Source organism: Hermetia illucens, chromosome 3 (genome assembly GCF_905115235.1).
Source record: "Hermetia illucens chromosome 3, iHerIll2.2.curated.20191125, whole genome shotgun sequence".
Taxonomy (NCBI): domain Eukaryota; kingdom Metazoa; phylum Arthropoda; class Insecta; order Diptera; family Stratiomyidae; genus Hermetia; species Hermetia illucens.
The window spans coordinates 44,102,113-44,122,881 of record NC_051851.1 but is presented as its reverse complement, the minus strand read 5'-3'; the positions used below and the strand labels follow the sequence as shown (position 1 = coordinate 44,122,881).

Here is a 20,769-nt window from a genome sequence, read left to right as displayed (position 1 = left end):
AACTTCCTTTTTCTGTTTTTCTTATGGCCTTCTCGCTGCATTTCAGTTATGTTGTCCTTTCTTCCTAGAGTTTGTTGGACAAACGTTAAATGAGTAGAGTATCCATATAGCGCTTTATTTTTCAATGTATTTATTGACACGGCCATCCTTTCCTTATGCCTCCTTCCTTCATAAAGTTACTAAACTCTTTACTTAATCCTGTCATCACGTTCATTATCATCTTAAGGATCGCATGTTTACATACACCCATATGAAAGTATTTCAAATGGACTCCTTCAGTCAACGAAAGTAATATCGGAGTATTACTACAACAAAAATAAAATAAAAATAAAAGTTTATAGAAAATACTTAATAAATGTATCAAGCCATCCCCCTTATCATTCTAATTGAGAATTACCTCCCAAAAATAATAAACGCACTTCGATACTATTATACATATATACATTCATGTTGCACACAAATACCTCAATCACATAACTTATTTTGAATTCAAAATAGAATTTCATTTTTGGAATGAAATGAAATGCCCACGACTCCGCCAATGTTTTGCAAATTCAGCGCTTCGGTGAATATCCCTTGTGCTCATGCCGGCGTACATTCATCCATGGTACATACATATCTGCTGACGAAAAAGGTCAAACATCCATCATAACGACTCCACCTACGAGAAATGTGTGTGATATATTGACTTCAATGGTTTATTATCTCCTGGCGATAAATTGGAAGGTAAAATTTAGAATCGGTAATGACACTAACCTTCATAATCAGGAGGGGTTAAAAATTAAATATCAACAAAACTTAAGATTATTATTAGCATGTTAACTATTGATGATTTTTTCCACACTATACATAAATGGGGCTGTTATAAGGCATCTGGTCAAAGTTAGTTTCAACAAACAACATTTATTTACATCGTCTAAGGTACTTTCCCTATTTTACAAACAAGATTTGTGCAAATGAAGTGTTTGTAGATTCACAAAAGAGGTATTCATGTTTGCAGGATGTAATACGTCTTCTTTAATACACAATACTTTACACAATTATAGGAAATTATTAGAAAAGGTAATTTAATTAAATCCATTATATTTTTGTAGTTGGTGCATAGCTCGCCAATTATATCCACGCTCCATCGGTCACGATTTGCTGAAATGTGTTTCAGCTCCTTTTAGGATTTCCAGAGAAGTTGGCACTACTCCTTCATTAGTCTGCGCATTGTGTACCTGTGGCAGTCCATGGTGTAGACAACAATAGACTTGTCGCCCCTCCCTAATGTCATACCTATCCATTGCCACTTTTGCCTTTTGATCCCATCGTCCGCGGATAACTTGCGTCTGCGCGGACGTTCTTTGTTCGAAATAGTGCCAGTTGAAGATACATCGCAGACAATTGTTGACAAAGGCTGGAAGCTTTTGACTGACAGTGGGAATTAATTTCCATATAGAACATTAGCACACTGTATTTGCACATTTTGGACAAGGCAGTGAAAGCGGATCTAGCGTTGTTAATGCGTCGGGATACATTAAATCGGTGCCATCGTCGGAAGAAACCACGCCTCCAAAATGTAGAAATTGATTAATGCCTTCGATGTTCTGTCCATTAACGCGGATAGGGAGAGTGCAATGACCTGCCAGACACAAAATTTTGTTTTGGTATTTATCTTCATATAAACTTTACTTGCCTCCTTTTCAAATCCACAACGATTTGCCAAAGGTCCATGATCCAGTGAGAAAATAAACAGATGGCATCAGCGTAGTCGAGGTGTAGTCATAGTCCATTGAACTCATCCACGTTCTGCGGATAAGGCAGCATAAAGAACGCCACCGGCAACAAGAAGGAGTCATATCGGTAATAACATGCTCTCCTGGCGGACTCAGCTTGGACCTTAAATACCTCTGAGATATTATCTCGGTGCAACACATGACATTTTGCCCCATATTAAATTCTCTGGAAAGCCCCTCCTGCGTATAGCACTCCAGTTACACTCCCTGTTCACACTATAGAAAGACTTATGGAAATCGATGAAGACCAAGAGAAGCGAAGATCTAAACTCTTCGCACGGTTCCAAAAAATCTGCAGGGTGTTATAGTCAATACAAAGGATTCCGAGCGCAAGCCAACCTGCTCTCCGTCGATCCAGTTTTCGAGGTGTTTTCGATGCGTTTCAGATATGTTAGCTATTATCTTTGCGACAATAGGGAGCCCACTGATAATCCTGCAATTATCACACACAAAACGGGCACCTTCTTTGGAATCTTAACAATCATCCCCTTCTTCTACTCTCCGGGAAAGGTTTCGGATTCCCAGGATTCCCGTATGAATTAAAGTAGCAGATGTGCGGAAACTGCAGATCCAGCGGTCAATGTGTGTGCGTGTGTGTGTGTATGGTGGGGGAAAAGCTACAGCTTCTGAGGACTTAGGTCGTGGTGGCCCATTGTACTCGCCTCCCCCGTCTAACGGAATATTCCGGATTCGTTAACGTATCGCAGGATTTCCGTTAGTGGACGTGATGCTACCCATCGCAATTGGAAGACATCGGCACCAAAGATCTGATGCCTGGTGCGTCCATAGGCGGGGCATTCACATAGGAAATGCTCCGTGGATTCCGCTTCCTCATTATAGGAGGGATACGTGTCATCTTCGGTAATTCCTATTCTGAACATATGCCCAGCTAGTGAATTATGGCCTGTCAGAATGCCCACAATACACCTGCAAGTCCTCCTGCTTTTCGACAGGATAAACTTTGCGGTACGTATGTTGGGTTCTGGCAGGAAAAGTTTGGTGTGTCGAGCAGCATTTAAGCTCTGCCACCTGTCATTATGGGAAACTTGTTCCCAGTTTTTGGAAACAGATTTAGCCAATGCTACTGATACTCCAATTGCTGGCTCCGGTCCCGGCATAGGGGAGATTGACCCCTCTTTCGCTAAAGCATCCGAGATTTCATTTCCCTCTATGCCACAGTGACCAGGTACCCAGAGTAGTTCCACCGTATTGAATCTAGACATAGAAATCAAACGGTTTCTGCATTCCTGAACGATTTTCGAGGTGATCAAAGGACTGGTCAATGCCCTCAGTGCAGCTTGACTGTCGCTGCAGATTGCGATGCGCCTGCCCTTCAACCGCTCGTCAATCACCCAGTTTGCCACCCTTAGGATCGCATAAACTTCGGCTTGAAAAACCGTTGCATATTGTCCCAAAGGAAAAGCCCACTTCTCGTTTTTATTCGAAAGGTAGACTCCGGCTCCAGAACCCTATTCTGTTTTTGAGCCATCGGTGTAGAAGACTTCCGTATATCCTGCCACGCATTCCTCTGGGTCTTCCCAGTCCTCTCTACGCTTCAGGGTAACTACATATCTTCTACCAAACAGATGTATGGGGACACGAGAATCGGAAGGCATTGTAAGAACTGGATTTAGTCCCCCCAGTAACTCTTCCAATGCTCTGTGCCCCCCCCCCCCCCCCCATCCGTTGTTTTCCCATAGATCTAATCGAATTAGCCTCTGAGCTGCTCTCATTGCAGTGCTTTGAATAAATATATCCAGGGGCTGCAAATTGAGTAGTGCATTCAGAGCTGCGCCGGATGTCGTGCTCATGGCACCAGTGATACCCAGACAAACAGTTCTTTGCAGTGCCTCTAGTTTACGGTGAAAACCTTTTTGTCTCACCTTAAGGGGGTCATCCCGTGTGTCGGGTTGGAGAAATCGATTTTTTTTTTTTTGCATAAATTGTATCTATATATAGTGGAGAATATGTGGGCAAAGGGATTTTCCGATATTCGGAGTCCTTCAGAAATTACAGGGTAAAACAGGTAAGGAGTTTGCAGCCGCGGCTAGAGTACTCGATGAGAAAGAGCATCGAATCTTTTTTTACCTGTTAGCTTTTTAACTGAGCCTTATAAATTCGAACACAGGCATAAATATAAAAAGATGGTAGACCAATCAATTGTCTAAACTTATTTGCTGTTTGGAGTAAAAAGGATAATCCAGCCTAGAGTGAGCACTGAAAGGCGTTGAAGTTATACTCAGTTATATTTTGTTGTAAGTATTGTGCTGTTTGTGTGTTCAGTGATTTTTTTAAATGAATTGTACGAAGGGAGATCGTTTTAACGTTCAACGTCATGCTCGCACTAAGAAACGAGTATTTCATGGGAGTCGATAGTTATCAGAGAAGAAAAAGGACTTCGCATCAACATCAGCAAAGAAACTTTTAGCAAGCATGAACATGGATGTTCCAATTGCGACAAGTTTTGTATATTGTATATTGGATTTTGCTGGAGTTTTCTCTGGTATTTCTGCAAATTTCTGCAAATAATAAAATATACGTAGTAGTAAGAAAGGAATGCGTAGGAGCAGAGACCCAGAACAACAATGAGTCATTGATCTGGACTTTCGCCCCTAAACACCTTCATTCTGGGGCCAAGGTCGTAGAAATAGCCACTTTTTTGGCTGTAATTATTTTCAATGAAGGATTCAATGGCATTCTCAAAATCCTAGTGACAATGGGATGTCAAGTTGGTCACATATGTCAGGTTTATGCCGACCGTCGTAATGAAGCGCGAATTTGGCGGTCCGAACGACGATCGACTGACTTCGCTAAAAGAGCCACAATTGACACCAGAGAGCAACAATTGGCCTTACAAGACTTTTTTGAAGAAACGGAGGGTGCTCTCTATGGAGCAGGTATAGCAGATTAATGGTGAGCTAAAATTTTACTGTTGATAATCACATTTAAATTTTCAAATGCGTTTTTCTCGAAACTGCATCTTGAAAATCGGCTGCCACGATAGCTCAAAATCTATCCAACCCAATTCTTTGAAATTTTCACGGCTTTTTTAATACATATTTCTACGGTCCGCAAACTAGGATAATTGCAATCGGACAGGTAGTTTTTTTTCTATTCATAAAAAAAAGCCGTAAAAAAACACCAAAATCCAAAAAATTAAGTTTAGAAGCCCACCAAAAATTTACCTTTTAATATTTTCTAATTATCCTAGTTTGCGGACCGTGGAATATTGTCCACATTAAAATGCCGTTTAGTTTTTTTCCTTCAGATGAACACAGCGCCCTCCAGCGTGGCAGCAGAAAAACACCTTTTTTTGGAGATGGGTGCATAAATTAACACCTATTCCGAAAATTAGCTAAGAAATCAAGCTGAAAAATTTATCACATATACTAGAAATATCAATAAACATATGGTCAAAAATTCACGTTTCTATCTTTATCCAGTCCTTCAAAATAATTTTTGAAAAAAAGGCAAAAAAAACGGCCTTCACACGGGATGACCCCCTTAACCCACCACACTACGGATGCATATACGAACATCGGCCTAATGATGGCAACGTATATCCACATTACCACATGAGGCCTGAGTCCCCATGTCGAGGCAAAGGTCCGTCTGCACAGCCCATAAGCTGTGAGAGCTCGTTTCATCTTTACCTCTACATGTTTGTTCCAAAGAAGTTTTTTATCTAGAGTGACCCCCAGATATTTAACTTCTTCGGAGAGTTGAAGGGTAGTACCCCTCATCTCAGGGAGACAAAGTCCATCAAGTTTTCTCCTTTTTGTGAATAAAACCATTGTGGTTTTATTTGGATTAACTGACAAACCATGTCTAAGGCACCAGCTGTCTATCAAATCAACGGCACGCTGTATATTCCTACACACCGTTCCAAGATCCCGATCAACAGCAAGTACAGCCACGTCATCAGCATAAGCTTGAGCGTGTATTGGCAAATTTTGCAGTTCGCATGGCAGTGAGTCGATCAACATACTCCACAGAAGCGGCGAAAGCACACCTCCTTGGGGGCAGCCCTTCGTTGCTTCCATAGTCAGGTAGCGATCGACCCCTACCTCAGCGTACAACAATCTTTGCGTTATCATAGCATGGGTCCACTTAATTAAAGCATCATCAACACCATCCGCTCTGGCGGCATCACAAAGTTTTTGAAAAGGCGCACAGTCAAAAGCCCCTTCAATGTCCACGAACACCCCCATCGCGTACTCACCATTCAAAGTTGCATCCTCTATCTTTGTGACCAAAGAATGAAGAGCAGACTCACAGGACTTTCCACGTTGGTAAGCATGTTAGTTTTCACTAAGTGGGTGTGCCCTAAGTGCGTTTCCACGAATGTGACGCTCCACCAGTCTCTCCAAACCTTTAAGCAAGAATGAAGTCAAGCTGATCTGTCTGAAGTTTTTTGGATTAGAATAGTCATCTTTCCCAGGTTTCGGTATGAAAGCTACCTTAACCTGTTGCCAAGAAGAAGGCAGGTAGCCCAGAGCAAGACATCCACGAAACATATTTCTTAGAGGTCGCTCTAAATATTCTATACCCTCCTTTAGCATTGCCGGATAGATGCCATCCATGCCAGGTGCTTTGAAATGTTCAAAGGACAGTATGACAGCTCTCACCTTTTCATGGGTAACAACCGCTTTCGTAGTGTTCCAGTTCCCCTTGCAACGCTTGCGTGTTGAAGGGGTTGCAAGAACCGTCAACTCTCCCCCTACCACTTCTGTCACCCGTTCTCCCGGGTGGTGTACTTCCAGGAGGGTCTGTACTGAGTCCAGTCTGGAGCTCGTGAAAGTACCGTCGGGTTTTCTAAGAGAATCCAACTTGGCCGACTCATCCCTTTTGAGGACTCTGCACAGCCTTGAAGTCTCCCTTTCGCCTTCCAGTTCTTCACAGTACGCTCTAAAGGAGGCTCGTTTCGAGCACCTCGCGAGCCTCTTATATTCACGTTGTGAGTTCCTGAAATTTAACCAGTCTTCGTCCTTGTTACTTTTGAAAGCACGATTTAGAAGTCGCCTGGTTGATTTCCTGAGTTTTTGCAGTTCTCGGTTCCACCAAGGAACCGTTTTACCGCTTTGGCCTCGGGAAATAGGACAAGCCAAGTTTTCAATTCATCTTCCAGCATCAAAGGAGTCCTTAGTCGCCTAGGGAACTGTACTTTATTGCCAAGAAGTTCATTGAACTTTGCCCAATCTGTTTTCCTAGGGTTCCGTCTTTGTACTGCAGACTGTTCGCCCGCAATAGTCAGATTGAATTCTAGATATCGGTGATCTGACAGTGAGACCTCGTCTAGCACTCGCCAGTGTGTAATCAACTCTAACAATTTTGGGATACAGATTGTTAGGTCAATTACTTCGCTTCTTCTGGGTCCCACGAACGTAGGGGCGCACCCTACGTTTGCAGTCATAAGACCAGTTGAAGTGATGAAATCAAATAGCTTCTCTCCTCTTGGATTGCATTTGCTACTGCCCCAACAAATATGTTGAGCATTCGCATCGCAACCTATTAAGAGTTCGAGACCACTTGATTCTGCATACGCAACCAGATCCCTAAGTTCTTGCGTCGGTGGAGGATACAAAGAATCATAGGGTAAATAAGCAGAGGCAACTATGATGTTTTTCCTCTCGCCATTTATTTGGTATTGTACGAAGACCGTAGCTAAGTCCTGGGAACAATATTGTCTCAGCATAGTCCCGCAGAGCATTCGTCTGTTCTCTACTTAGCACCTTAATTTGTTTACGGTGTCCGGGTTGCATAGATTCGATCACTCGAACTGGCATCAAGTCAGTTCCGTTCACGTCTCTAGCTCCCCTTCCTTCCGCCTGTTCCTTGGAAGGTGCAGGAGAAGTTACTAGCAGGTAGGATTCACTCTGTAGTCCCTTCCCCAGTGTGAGTCCCCATAAGGGGGGCACACCGGTCCTAATCCCCACGAGACGCATGGATATAAGCCCTGGTGCGGAGCACAATAAAGCGTTTTCCACAGCAGATGTGTTGGTCTTACGCTTCTTGCGCGCATTACCACTGACAGAAGAGTCTGGTGCGTCCAGTGTGGATCTTACCGGGGTTTCCAGTTTATCCCCACCTTCCGCCGGAGATTCCGCTTCCTTGTGTCCGATTTCTCTGGGCATTACCGCGCCTAGTGGTACAGCCACGTCCATGTCCTCATTCCCAAGGTGCTTCATCTTCCTTCGCAGTGCTCTCTTCTGCCGTCGGCTTCGGGCCTTTCCAGGTTCACGGTGTCCGGACCGCTTGGATTCATTTCCACACGTCACCAGCTTCCCGTTCTTCCGCTCTTCCCGGTAAGGATGGCGGAGAAGGTTCTGACAGGCAGGATTCAGCCTGTAGTCCCCCCTCCTTAGTGGCCGAAGTTCCCTTCTGCCGGGCCTTCCTCTTCCGCTTCCGGGTAGATTTGGACCGTAGTACCGCACACGGCCGGCCGTAGTCGGATTTCTAGTTTCTCCCAATTTGAGAGTTTCCGTACTTTCCTTTCTGGCTAACTTCGCCGTAGGCACTAAATGCAAACTTTCCACTGAGTCGGAAAGCATGCCTTCTACAGATTGATCTATAGGCGAGTATGAATGTGGTAAGGCCTCCAAAATCCGCGCCTCGGCCGCGACATGATTGCTCATGGTCGCGGGTGGATTCGAAGTCTGTGACTTCTTACCACTTGGAGAGTTTAAATCCATCGTTTCCATATTCATATTTTTGGACACCCTTAGTGTAGTAGTAAACTACTACAGGCTCCCCCACCACGACAAGGTGGTGTCCGAGGGAGAGCAGCGGTCAATGACTCTGCAGGGAAACTGAAGAGCCCAACGATCTTACTAAGTATAAGTTTAATGATGGTCGAGATGACTTCTCCTCTCTTTGGAAAAATTGTCCGCACGTTATGGTGACTATCCATACCATCCACAAGAGGAGGAACTTCACCGGATGTGATACGTTTAGGAACCATGGTGAAGTGTTCTTTTAACCTGTTCAGCTGTTCTTCATCATGGAGGAGGACTCCACTATTTACGTCCTTTTAAGGCCATCGAAAAATTTGTGATCACACGCAAGTTTTTTCGTAATGCGGTATACACTTCTGAACAGCTAAGAGAGCCCTAAATCATTTCTGCTCATCAATCTGCTTTCCCGATTCCAGTCAGCTGGATATTGTATAATAACTCTTCTTCGGAACGTAGCCGATGACTGGCATAACATCCGAGAAAAGAGCATTTTAATGGCGGCCCAATCCTCATCGATATTCTCAGGCGAATTATTCAGTGTATTTGACGTCCAATCAAAAAGATAGCTTTCCCACCTTCGTTCCGGCTGTCGCTCGAAGGCCATACAAACGGTCAATGTTGAACTTAGGGGGTCGCAGCTCTCCAACCCTGCGGGAAGTGGCGGACGCAACATACAAGAGAACTTAAACGGCCATCAAATGGTGATGCCTTTCGAAGCCGACGTCAGCGCCTCCTTCTTACATACATCCAGGAGACAACTCCTAAATCTACTGCTGATCGCGAAGTGTTCGATCTGATTGCTTGTACGGCATCGGTCAGTTGAAACCCAGCCTACCTTTGGGCAGACTCTGTGCTCGAACATTGAGCCACCAATGACGAGGCGGTAGAAGTTACAGAAATTCACGAACCACACCGTTTTACTTCATTTAGGTCTGGAAGTTCAGCTTATATCGCTAAAATTTCCCGCTCAAGTTGGAGGAAGCGAGTATTCTGAGGACTGTTGACGTTTGGGTATTTGCTTGAATAGAGCTCAACAGTTATTACAGTTCGTTGGATGATTTGGTCCTCGCCGGTGTTAAGGTGTCATGTTAAGCGAGCAAGAATCGCCGATCAACCTATGTAAATAGAAAGAGTTGAAGGAGAAAAGAAATTATGAAACATCCCATAAACTGATGAGTTCAACTTGTTCTTCAATTATTATGCATGTCATATACGCCAACCTAAAGGCGAAGAATTCTACATTAGCCCAACCAGAAAGACGGCGAAACACAATGGTGGGAGCGTTATGACCCATGGCGGGTTTTGTTGGTATGACGAATTACGTTTGTTCAATAAGCCTCATCCCAATATCATGGTGTAGTTAACGTATAAAAGTATCTCAAAAACTGTCATGGCATCTTATGCCTATGAAAATATGCCTTTGATATGGTTATTGCAACAAGACAATGACCCAAAATACACAAAATTCTGGGCTTAATTATGGAAAATTTAGGAATATTACGCAATAAATGCGCGAAAACGTAGTTTTAATATGAAGAAGATTCTCTTAAATATGGTTGTTCAAGTGTTTTGGCGCATTAAATTTCCATTGTTCGAATTCAGTCCTTTATGTTTACATATCTTTTAGAAGCTAATATAATGAGGCAAATTTGATCAACATCGCAGGTTTTTAAGTTTAATGTACCGTTATAAAAATACATATTGAAACTTGAATAAAAAATTTCTTTAAAATTTAAACAGTTATGTCTTCCAAGTAACGATGACCTTTGCAATTGGAAAAATATCCATTTATAAGAAATTTTACGTAGTTTACGACAATAGTATTAAATTTGGGATTAAACGATTAAGGGAGTGGGAAATTGTGATTATTTTCGGAAGATCAAGCTTTTTGACATTATTCACGAAAAATTCACATCTCTATTTTGGTAGCCTACATACTCAATACGGTGTGGCATTGCCATCTCAGAGGGTTTCCGTGATGCCATTAAAGAAGTCGAACGATTTGATGATCGGCTGATGAAGCCCACCACTCAGCTGATGGCACTATTCAGTTCTTCACTGCGTACGCACCACAGACAAGTCGACCTGATACCGAAAAGGATGCCTTCTGGCCACTTCTCGATGAAAAGATTTGTCACGTGGCTGGTTATGTGCGTGAAAACACAGACGGTAACAGGTGCCATGGGGGAAAGGGGTTTGGAGCGCGCAATGGGGTGTCCGGATAGCTGAGTGGTTAGAGCGCAAGGCTGTCGTAGCGGAAGGTCGCGGTTCAAATCTCACTGGTGGCAGTGGAATTTGTATCGTGATTTGACGTCGGATACCAGTCGACTCAGCTGTGAATGAGTACCTGAGTCAAATCAGGGTAATAATCTCGGGCGAGGGCAATGCTGACCACATTGCCTCCTAGTGTACCGTTACGGTCTTGAATGAAGTGCTCTAACACACTTCAAGGCCCTGATCCAACATGGATTGTTGCGCCAACGATTATTATTATTAATGGGGGTGGCGAGCGTATAATCGATTTTGAGGACACCCATGACCTTGTACTTATGAATATATGGTTCATCAAACGATTGATAGTGGGAACAGTAAAACGCAAATCAACTATATTCTTACAAGACGTCGACATTTTACCACGGTCACTGATTGCAAATCCGTCCCATATGAAACCATCGCACCTCAACATAGACCGTTGATTGCCGTTCTGTGAATTAAGTGACCGATAAAACAACGTGAGGAACGCACTGGCCCACGGCGCATTAAATGGTGGCGATTTCGTGAGAAGAAAGAAGAAATTATCTCACTTACGCGATTACCAACTATTACGAATGTGGAAGAATCGTGAAACCAAATGAAAGACGCGATCCACAAAGCGGCCTCTGCAACCCTCGGGGTGACCAACTAAACAAATGGTACATCAACCGAGATATTTGGCTTTGGAATGACGATGTTGAAATGAAGGTCCGTGGAAAGAAAAGCCTCTACCACAAGTTTCTCGACTAAAAAACGCTGGCCAATTAGCAAATTTATAAGAAGGCCAACCGGCAAGTAAAAAAAGCGATTGCTGTCTCCCGAGCGGACCATTATAAAAGTCTTTACGAGAAACTGAACACTCGGGATGGCGAGAGAGATTTGCATCTAATTGCCTAAAGCCGAAACAAACGCACACAGGATATCGAACACTTCTGTTTTGCTAATGACAAGAATGGTACTTTGCTTACCAACTACCGAGCCGCGATGGATAGATGCGAGAATACTTCGAGCAGATTTCAACTGAAGAATTTTATTAACCTCCACTTCCACAATCATTGCCGAAATTTGGAGCAGTTCCACCTGTCTGCGCAACTAAAGTCGAGGGAGCAATAAAACGAATGAAATCGGGGAAAGCAACAGGGCCTGGCGACATCGCATCTGAGCTCTGGAAAGCGAACACCCAGCTGGGACCCAACACTGTGGCTCAGTGAATTCTTTAATCGGGTTATTCAGAAAGGTAGAACACCATCTGACTGGCACGAAAGTTCCACTGTTCCAATATGGAAAAAGAAAAGTAGCCCAGCAGAATGTTCAAATTATCTTCCGATCCGGTTACTTTTCCATACCATGAAGATTATTGAACGCATTCTTCACAACCGTATTTGTGAAATCGTTGAAATAACTGTGAATCAAACCGGATTTGTCAAAAACTGCGGAACTACTAACGCAATACATGCTGCGGTTACTCATGGAGAAACACCGCGAGAAGCATCGTCCTCTTTACATAGCATTTCTGGATCTAGAGAAAGCGTTTGATCGTGTGCCACACGAACTCATCTGGTATGCTTTACGACAACACTAAAGGACCAGAAGAACTCGTGCGCTGGATTCATTTGCTCTACTACGATCCGGAAAGTAAAGTTTGAATATGACGGGTATATCCAAGCCGTTTCGTGTCTCTGTTGGTGTTCATCAAGGAAGCTCTCTCTCACCACTCCTCTTTGTTCTTGTTATGAACACAGTCACACGGGATATCCAACGTCCAGCGCCCTATACACTGCTTTATGCAGATGATGTTTCCCTAGCATCTGATAGTAAAAATGATCTCGAGCAACTTGTTCAAAAATGGAATGATCGCCTCATGCAACACGGTCTCAGATTGAATCTGAATAAAACTAAATTTTTGACAACCGATCCCCATGCAACAGGCACTATCACTGTCAGCGGCAGAGATTCGCCCAGAACTGAGCGATTTAAATACCTCGGGTCAACGCTATCGGCCAATGGATAACTGCGTTATGAAATTCTTCCACGCATTAACGCAACCTGGGTGAAGTGGCGTTCCACAGCTGGTGTTCTTTGTGATCGACGTACCAACGAGCATCTCAAATCTAAAATTTACCGCAATGTCGTCCGTCCTGTCTCTCTTTATGGTTCTGAGTGTTGGCCAACTATAAAAGACAATGAATGGCGTCTTGCGGTAATGGAGACGAAGATATTGCATTGGGCTAGTGGCGTGACACGTTTTGATCACGTTCGAAATGAGGATATCCGCGATCGTTATGGGTTTGCACCGATCGTGGAAAAATTGCGAGAGAGACGTCTTCGATGGTATAATCACGCAATTCGCGCTAGCGAGAATTCACTTGCCAAGATTGGTCTGAACATCAAAGTCGATGGTAAACAACCAAAAGGCAGGTCAAAACAACGGTGACTTGATATGATGGATTTAAAAGCCTCGAGATTGCATCCAGATCAGGCATTTGATTTAGCCAAATGGCGAAACCGATCACGACGACCCACCCCCCTTTGAAAGGGGACAAAGGCTGAAAAAAAAATAATTTAGAACGGGGGAAAATGGAGGATTATTGCATACTATTGAAAGCAATGCGAATGTCGGAAAGCCACTACAATGCCCCCTTTGCATGTATAGGGAGCGGCCTTTGAACTCCTCGAAATTATATGTCACTTACTGTATACGTGGGAATTCATAGTGCCATTATATCCACGAAATTTCGTTTGAGTCGGTGTAACCGTTTTGGGGAAAAGTGTGTGTGACAGGCAGACAGTGAACCGATACGGTTATACGGATAATACGGTTTTGTTTTGCACAAAATCTTAAACAGTAAATGTTGTCAAGCAAAGCAAGGGCGTGGTCTATCTATCAATAATACACTTTATGGAATGAGCAAAAACCCTTTCATACTGGCCTCTTTCGATTTTATGGCAAAGAGGTAGCCGACTATGCTTTCTTTATATTTTGATTGTACCTACCGGGAATTGGTCATAATTTTCTTTTTTCACAATGCAGGCATGATAGACAGTTCTGCTTTATATGTTGAATCTTTTTCCGAGGAGGCACGAGAGTAAAGGATTAAACATAATAAGAATATATAAACATTGGAATTCGACAGTTCTTTAACAATCTATAATAGTTCGTTTTAAATTGCCCATAGTAAACAGGATTACATATTTTGCATTTTACTAGAAAGTAACTGATGATTTTAAACCAATCTACCAAAAAATAAAAAAAAAATTAATTATCAAATAAACAAAGAATTATAAATAGCACTTTCGTGTTATTATTATACATATATTCCGTACATACTTCACTGGAAAACAGGCTGCACGTTCGTATAAGCACATGCATTGATAACATCTGTCTTTACATAACATGAATGTATGAAAACAAGGGGCTCCTCTGATTAAATTTTACTATCAAGAATTTCGACACATATTTCCACAAAAAAGTATCTCTCTGAAAAACAAATAAATCAACAGCAGAATTCGTACATATGCATATACATATACAAAAGCTACGAGAAAAAAGTTATTGCATTTATTTTTAGTTTTATCTGTTCGCTCTCTGTTTTGCTAACTTACAATAAAATGTATGTCGTGGTTAATTCGCCGATTCGAATTTGTTAGAATTCTTTTAGACAATATTCTGTTCAAAGGCGGGAGAAAGCTTTTATGCAAGACCTGATTGAGGGTAGCAAACGCGAACCTAACTGAATTTGCATAATATCGCCATTTGCTCAGAAACGCTAGCCACAAAAGGAGGATTCGGTCGTTGGAGAACGAAAAGCAGATGAGTGAAAGCAAATAGAATAAAATTGAGTCAATTGAGTTGTTTTGGACATCTGAGAGTTTGCTATCTGCTTTTTCGTTAGATATGGATATAATATCTTTTATGCAATAGATAAAAAATAAGCGCGGTAATAATAGTATGGGTTCAAAGCAAATGACTAAGAGAATCCGTTTGTTAGGATGGAAATTATCCTTTGATGGGCGAACTTATGGTGATGAACATATTTTATTTGGGGGCAGTTGTGTCACGGTTCACTTTGTTTTTTCAAATCCCTATTATAAAAAGGTTGTCAAACATGTAGATATGAGAGAAGGCCTAGTGAGCAACGTATAGGGCAACAGAAAAAGAACAATTGTTAAAGTTAAGAGCGATAGGGGCTTGTAGAATTTTGATGATCCAACGGCGATGTCCAGATGTTGAAAAGAAGTCCTTGTAAAGGGGTTATAGCTAGTTAGAATTTTAAAGAAATCGATTTTTTTTTTAGATTTTCGTAATGTACATATATTTAAGTATATGCACAAAAAAGTTCATGCTGATTCGAGGAATATTCTCGAAGTTAGATGGACATTTGTAAAGACGTATCAAAGCGTAAAGTAAAATGCTGGAAAGGCAGCTGCTTATTTGGAACGCTATTGTAAGTGATTATTGTTAATGGACATTTCTAACGTATGAAAATACATAAAAAGACAGTGTGGTAGTGTTATTTTTATACCTGCGAGGTAAATTTAATTTTCTCTGTTCTTAAACTGGGAAATATTGAAGAAGCCAAGCCAAACAATAAACTTGTGAGCTCGTTTATATTTTCTCGTGTGATCTTTTGTGAAAATCAAGTCCAGCAGAAAATTGAGAAAATCCTTGAAAATTCAAAAATCGAGATCAAAGTAGAAAAACGTTTTTAATCCAAAAACAACTGAAACGGAATCAAGTAGCTTTAGTGCTCTGCGATTAAGTGAAAAATATGAGAGCACACGTGAATTATTAGAAGGTGCGAAAGGTCTACTATATAACCCTGGAATACCTGGAATAGGCAACTGGATGTAAATTGAAAAAAAAAAAAATTTACTATATGTAAAATGCTTTTAAAGTTTTAAACGCGTGCCCTGGTAAGAAACCGTAAAGCCGTCGTCGCTTGACTTTTTTTAAAAGTTTGGGTGCAAGCCCTAAGCGAGGGGTCCGTGGACCAGGAAAGAGGGAGTAAGTTGCTCCCCATTTGGTCGGGTCCTACATTAAGTTGATGCGGACTTAGGACCCCCTTCATTCTCAAAACGAATTAATCGAAGTTTCTTTGTCTCAGTTAATTTTTTATTAATAAACAATTTAAGGCCAAAATTTGTGTCAAATATCAACTTTGGGTTTGAGAAGCCGGTGTCAAAAATTTGATATTGCTTATTCCTTTGATTAATTACGAGATTATACTGAACTGTTTGATTTTTTCAATTTTGATGATCCAGTTCAGAGATATCGTGCACACCGTAAGACATCTTTTCTTAGAGGAGCTCCCGGAGATCGTCTCCAGCAGCTTTCAAAATATTTTTTTTTGACAAATAACAAATTTTGAAGTACTGTTAAAACTGTACTAAATATATGCACACATTTTCACATTAATAAATGAAAAGATCATTTCAGAAAAAATTCTTGGAAAATCGGCTTTTTTTAGCTCTCCTGATTAGATACAACCCCTTATTTCGCTCACAACTATGTACATGCAGATGCTCACAAAATTGAGGCACAAGTGGTAATTTATTGCTTTGGATCGTACTACATTAAAACTTTCCGGCAAATAAAATAGTTTTTTAGTTTCTCCAAAAGCAAAGCAAAGCAAGCAGAAATGTATTTCCTCTTAACATGATAACAAAGCATCCATTTTATATATATAATATAAAGACTAAAAAAAGCAAAATATGCAACACAAAAGTGAAGGCACAAGGAAATTAAATCTGTAATATTTCAGTCTTGTCCTTTTAGTACTTGGTTGGGTGTCCTTGAGTATTTATCACTGCTTGCAATCGTCTGGGCGTACTTTCGGCTAACATCTCCGTAGTATTAGAAAAGATAATTTGCCACTTTTGAAGGCTTACGTTTTTTAACATATTTTTTTAGTGATGGATACTTTGCAGATAGTTTTTTTCAAAAATGGCCACAAATGTTCAATTGGATTAAGATCCGGTGAGCATGGGGGAGTTTTGAGTTATTTCGGGGTGTTGTACAGCAGCCAAAGCTTAACGTTGTGCGTCGTATGCTTGGGGTCGTTGTTTTGTTGGAACCAATACACGTCCCGTAGAGTTAATTTGGCAGCACTAGAGTTCAAATTGCGTTCTGATATATCTAAGTATTTATACTGGTCCATAATTCCATCGATAATTTCCAAATTTCCTACACCATTACCAGCCATACACTGGGGGTGTCTGCCGCCAGCGTGCGTTACTGTTGCTAATAAATTTATTTATCTTATTTATTTTGTATTTGTTTTTCTCCAAACTATTTTAGCAAATTCAAGTCTTTTCTTTCCGGCATTCTACGAGAAACTCTTCCATTAAAGTCGTGATTCCGAAGCGTTCTTCGTATCGTTTCCTTTGAAATAGGTTTGCGGATCATTACAGAGGCTTCAGCTTGTAGGTGGTTTATGGACTTTTTTGGTTCTTTATTGATTTGCTGTTGAATATACCGTTCTTTGAGAGGCGTTAGTAGCTTTTTGCGCCGCCTGCTAGGTCTATTTATTAAACTCCCGTCAATTTTCCATTTATTTATAATCGTTCTTATAATAATAATAATCGTTGGCGCAACAATCCATGTTAGATCAGGGCCTTGAAGTGTGTTAGAGCACTTCATTCAAGACTGTAACGGTAGACTACAGTACACTGTAGGAGGCAATGTGGTCAGCATTGCGCTCGCCTGAGATTATTACCCTGATTTGACTCAGGTACTCATTCACAGCTCAGACGACTGGTATCCGACGTCAAATCACGATACAAATTCCACTGCCACCAGTGAGATTTGAACCGCGACCTTTCGTACGACAACCTTGTGCTCTAACCACTCAGCTATCCGGACACACAATCGTTCTTGCCCCGACGATTCTTCCAGCTTCGCGATAAGTTTTCCCTTCACAAACAGGCTGAACAATAATTTTTCACTATCGAACTGTTTTTTCCTTCCACATTTTGTTCTAAGGAGTATTTTCAAAACACTTCCGGAAAATTTACAAACAATATATATATAGAAATATTTTCAGATAACTTCAATCGATAAACACCGTCCGATCACTCAGAAAATCTAACTACTACATATATATATAAATTTTTGTGTCTTCAATTTTGTGCCGCATAAGTTCGCAGTTTTCTGGGCAATCCCCTTTAATGAATTTTTGAACGTTTCCTGAGGGTCGTGTGATCAGGTGTGTGAGCTGAAATGCTAGCTCAAATAAACAGGTTTGCTTCTAAAATTTGTGCCTTCAGTTCTGTGAGCATCTATATGTATGGATCATTCTCAATTGTGCAATCGCTGCAGAAGTGGAAAATGTCTTTTGTTGAATTGTCATTTGGTTCGAACGATTTAGGATAAGTAACTGTTCAAATTGAAGGTTTTAAGCGTTCATTTGTCGCAGCTAGACTAGCAATTTTTCACTGATGAAACAAATCATTCTGGAGCTATATGAACTAGAGATGGGTGTTCGAGTATGTAATATTACAAAAGTGATATCACCTTAAAGTGTAATATCATATTACCATCAACGAGCGCGATTAAAACGTAAACAAACATTTCAACATCACCTAGCATGGCTGCATTACCGTATCACCGAACATCAGCGCATTATCTTGCATTACCGTATCACTCAACTTCAGCGCATTACCTTTATCACATTACCACAAAAGTGATGATGATATTACTTCTCTAAAAAGTAAAAAGTAATGTTTTACAATGTAATGTCAAATTACAAAATATCACCGCTCTTCGTTGCACAAGTGGCAACGGCAGTTGTCGAGTGCCGAACTGATGTAGAAGTCGAGCATCGCTTATGAATCTATTTTTATTATGGTTGCTTGCTCTCTAGCTGTTTTGTGTTGACTTTGCGCTGGTTTTACACTGGCTTTTGGTTGGTTTCGGGCTGACTTTCGGCTAGAAAAATTATTTCGGGCGTAAGTCAATACGTGAATGCAGATTCTTTGCTTTAAGTAAAATTGATCCGTAAAGTTATCGTTCTGCTGCTGATAGTGTTTGCAGTACTTGCCGATGCATTTTGTACCATATCTCAAAAGGCGAAAGCAAATATTTCTCATTGTGGGAAGGGCCGATAAGTCATGAGATTGATTGTTATTTCCGTTTGAGGCAACCCACAACCTTACATCAACGTTCAACAGTGTATCCAGATAAGCAGTCAGTTTGAAAGATAATTTAGTTTTCTTTGTAATGAAATACTAATTGTCGAAATTGGGCTAGATGTTCCTCCTCCAGATCTTTCCAAGTGAAAGCGTACCACAAAAAAATATAAATTTACAATTTAAAACAAAAGAAAAATTTTATGGTTTTTACCATCAGAACTCTAAAACTAGTCAATTTAAACATGAAACTTTCGATTACGATTTTCGGTGGAAACCAGTGTAATTAATAACCCTTCTATCTACACAAAGCAGAGCAAAACAATAAAAAGTCTATATTACTTTAGCGATAAATAATAAAGGGTAATGTCGTCTGGTTTTTTCGTTTTTGTAATGAAAGATGATGTGTGTGATATTACATTGTAAGTAAGTAAGTAAGTAAGTAAGTAAGTAAGTAAGTTTTATATTTTATTACCTACTAAAATGGTGTTTCGCGCATCTCTAGTATGAACCAAATTGATTAGACCGTTCTGCAAAAATTATCGTGGCTCGGCAACCGGAGGACAGTTTCGTTGTTTTCGGAATTGCAGCGGAATAGCTTCGAAATTTGAGAGGAGTTGGTTTGCTTTCAAAAACTATACGAATTTTATATCTTTGTAGTTATATTTGATGTTAGTATTCAGCGACGATCCCACATAATGTACCTCGAAAAAAAGTTGAGGGGTCCACGAGAACCGAGCTTACAGCGTCGGTCTCGCTACTCCCGCAAGATCTACATGGTTATTGATTTAAGAACGTTGTTATGACGTAAGTAATTTTTTTGGAATGAATGGATATAATTCGCACCCATGATATGTTTACGAATTATCGAAAAGGGAACTAACACACCTGTTAACCAACTACGGCCACGCTGCTCCCAGGTCAGAGGCACCGTCTGATGAATTGCCTTTGGCCTGGACGAAACTAAAGTTGTTTGTAAAAGAAAACGTTAGTAAATTAATCTGAACTACTAAAGCTACATAAATCTGTGTCTGCACACTCATTGTTCGATATGATCCTTATTAAATAATAGAAACTTGTGTTCTTTAGAAGAGATGCACATCTAAATCTACGCTTGACAGTCAATTTCGAAAAATTGGTAATAGAGTATTAGTAAGTTTATTTGAGCAGATATCGGAATGGGACATCTTTCGAGGCTTAGATTTCACATAAGTGTTTTACACAAAATCTTAAAAAGGGCTGGGGAGAAGTAGATTCTTAACAAATGCGACTTTATTATTTCACGTCAGGATCTTATTTGCATACGTTTAAAGACAGTAAATTCGCGCGAAATTGCTAAGTTTGAACTGCTATAATGGCATTAATGGCTAGATTTCCATGAAATTTGGCACGCATATGCAAGATATTACCCTCTATGTTGTTGGTTGACATTTGGTATTCCTAGCATGAACCCCCATTAGGTTCATGCTAGGTTCAGTAAATTTCTAAAAGTTGGTAATATACTAAGTAAGTTTATTTGAGCAGATATTGAAATTGCCCATATTTTGAGGCCTGGATTTCATCTAAGTGCACCAACCTGAGTTTTTTCAGATTTTTGGGTTGGGTAGTTTTCGAAAATGAGTCCTATCTCATTTTAAGTTTTGACTCCTTACTCGCGCACTTTACAACTCACGTCAAAACTTATATCAGTGTCGGAAAATACTAACCGAGACCTTTCATTTGATACCCCACACGGCTATATACTGGGTTTTTTATTATTTGATCTTGAAGGTATTAATTTTTTAGACATTATGACATTTAGACATTCGACAAGCATAACTCAGTCCATATGACACCTACAAAAAAATAAAAAGATTCATTCTTTTTGTTATTTAATG

The 20,769-nt window shown here is 40.7% G+C and overlaps 1 protein-coding gene across 1 annotated transcript in view; it reads right to left on the bottom strand.

The window, feature by feature from the left end:
* Nucleotides 1-388: 388 nt before the first annotated feature.
* The window catches only part of LOC119651311, a 61,675-nt gene continuing 41,294 nt past the window's right edge, over nucleotides 389-20,769 (bottom strand). The window contains exon 2 of the mRNA XM_038054840.1: nucleotides 389-661. Coding sequence (XP_037910768.1) covers nucleotides 636-661 — 26 coding nt within the window. The 3' untranslated portion in view covers nucleotides 389-635. The remainder of the gene's footprint in view (nucleotides 662-20,769) is intronic.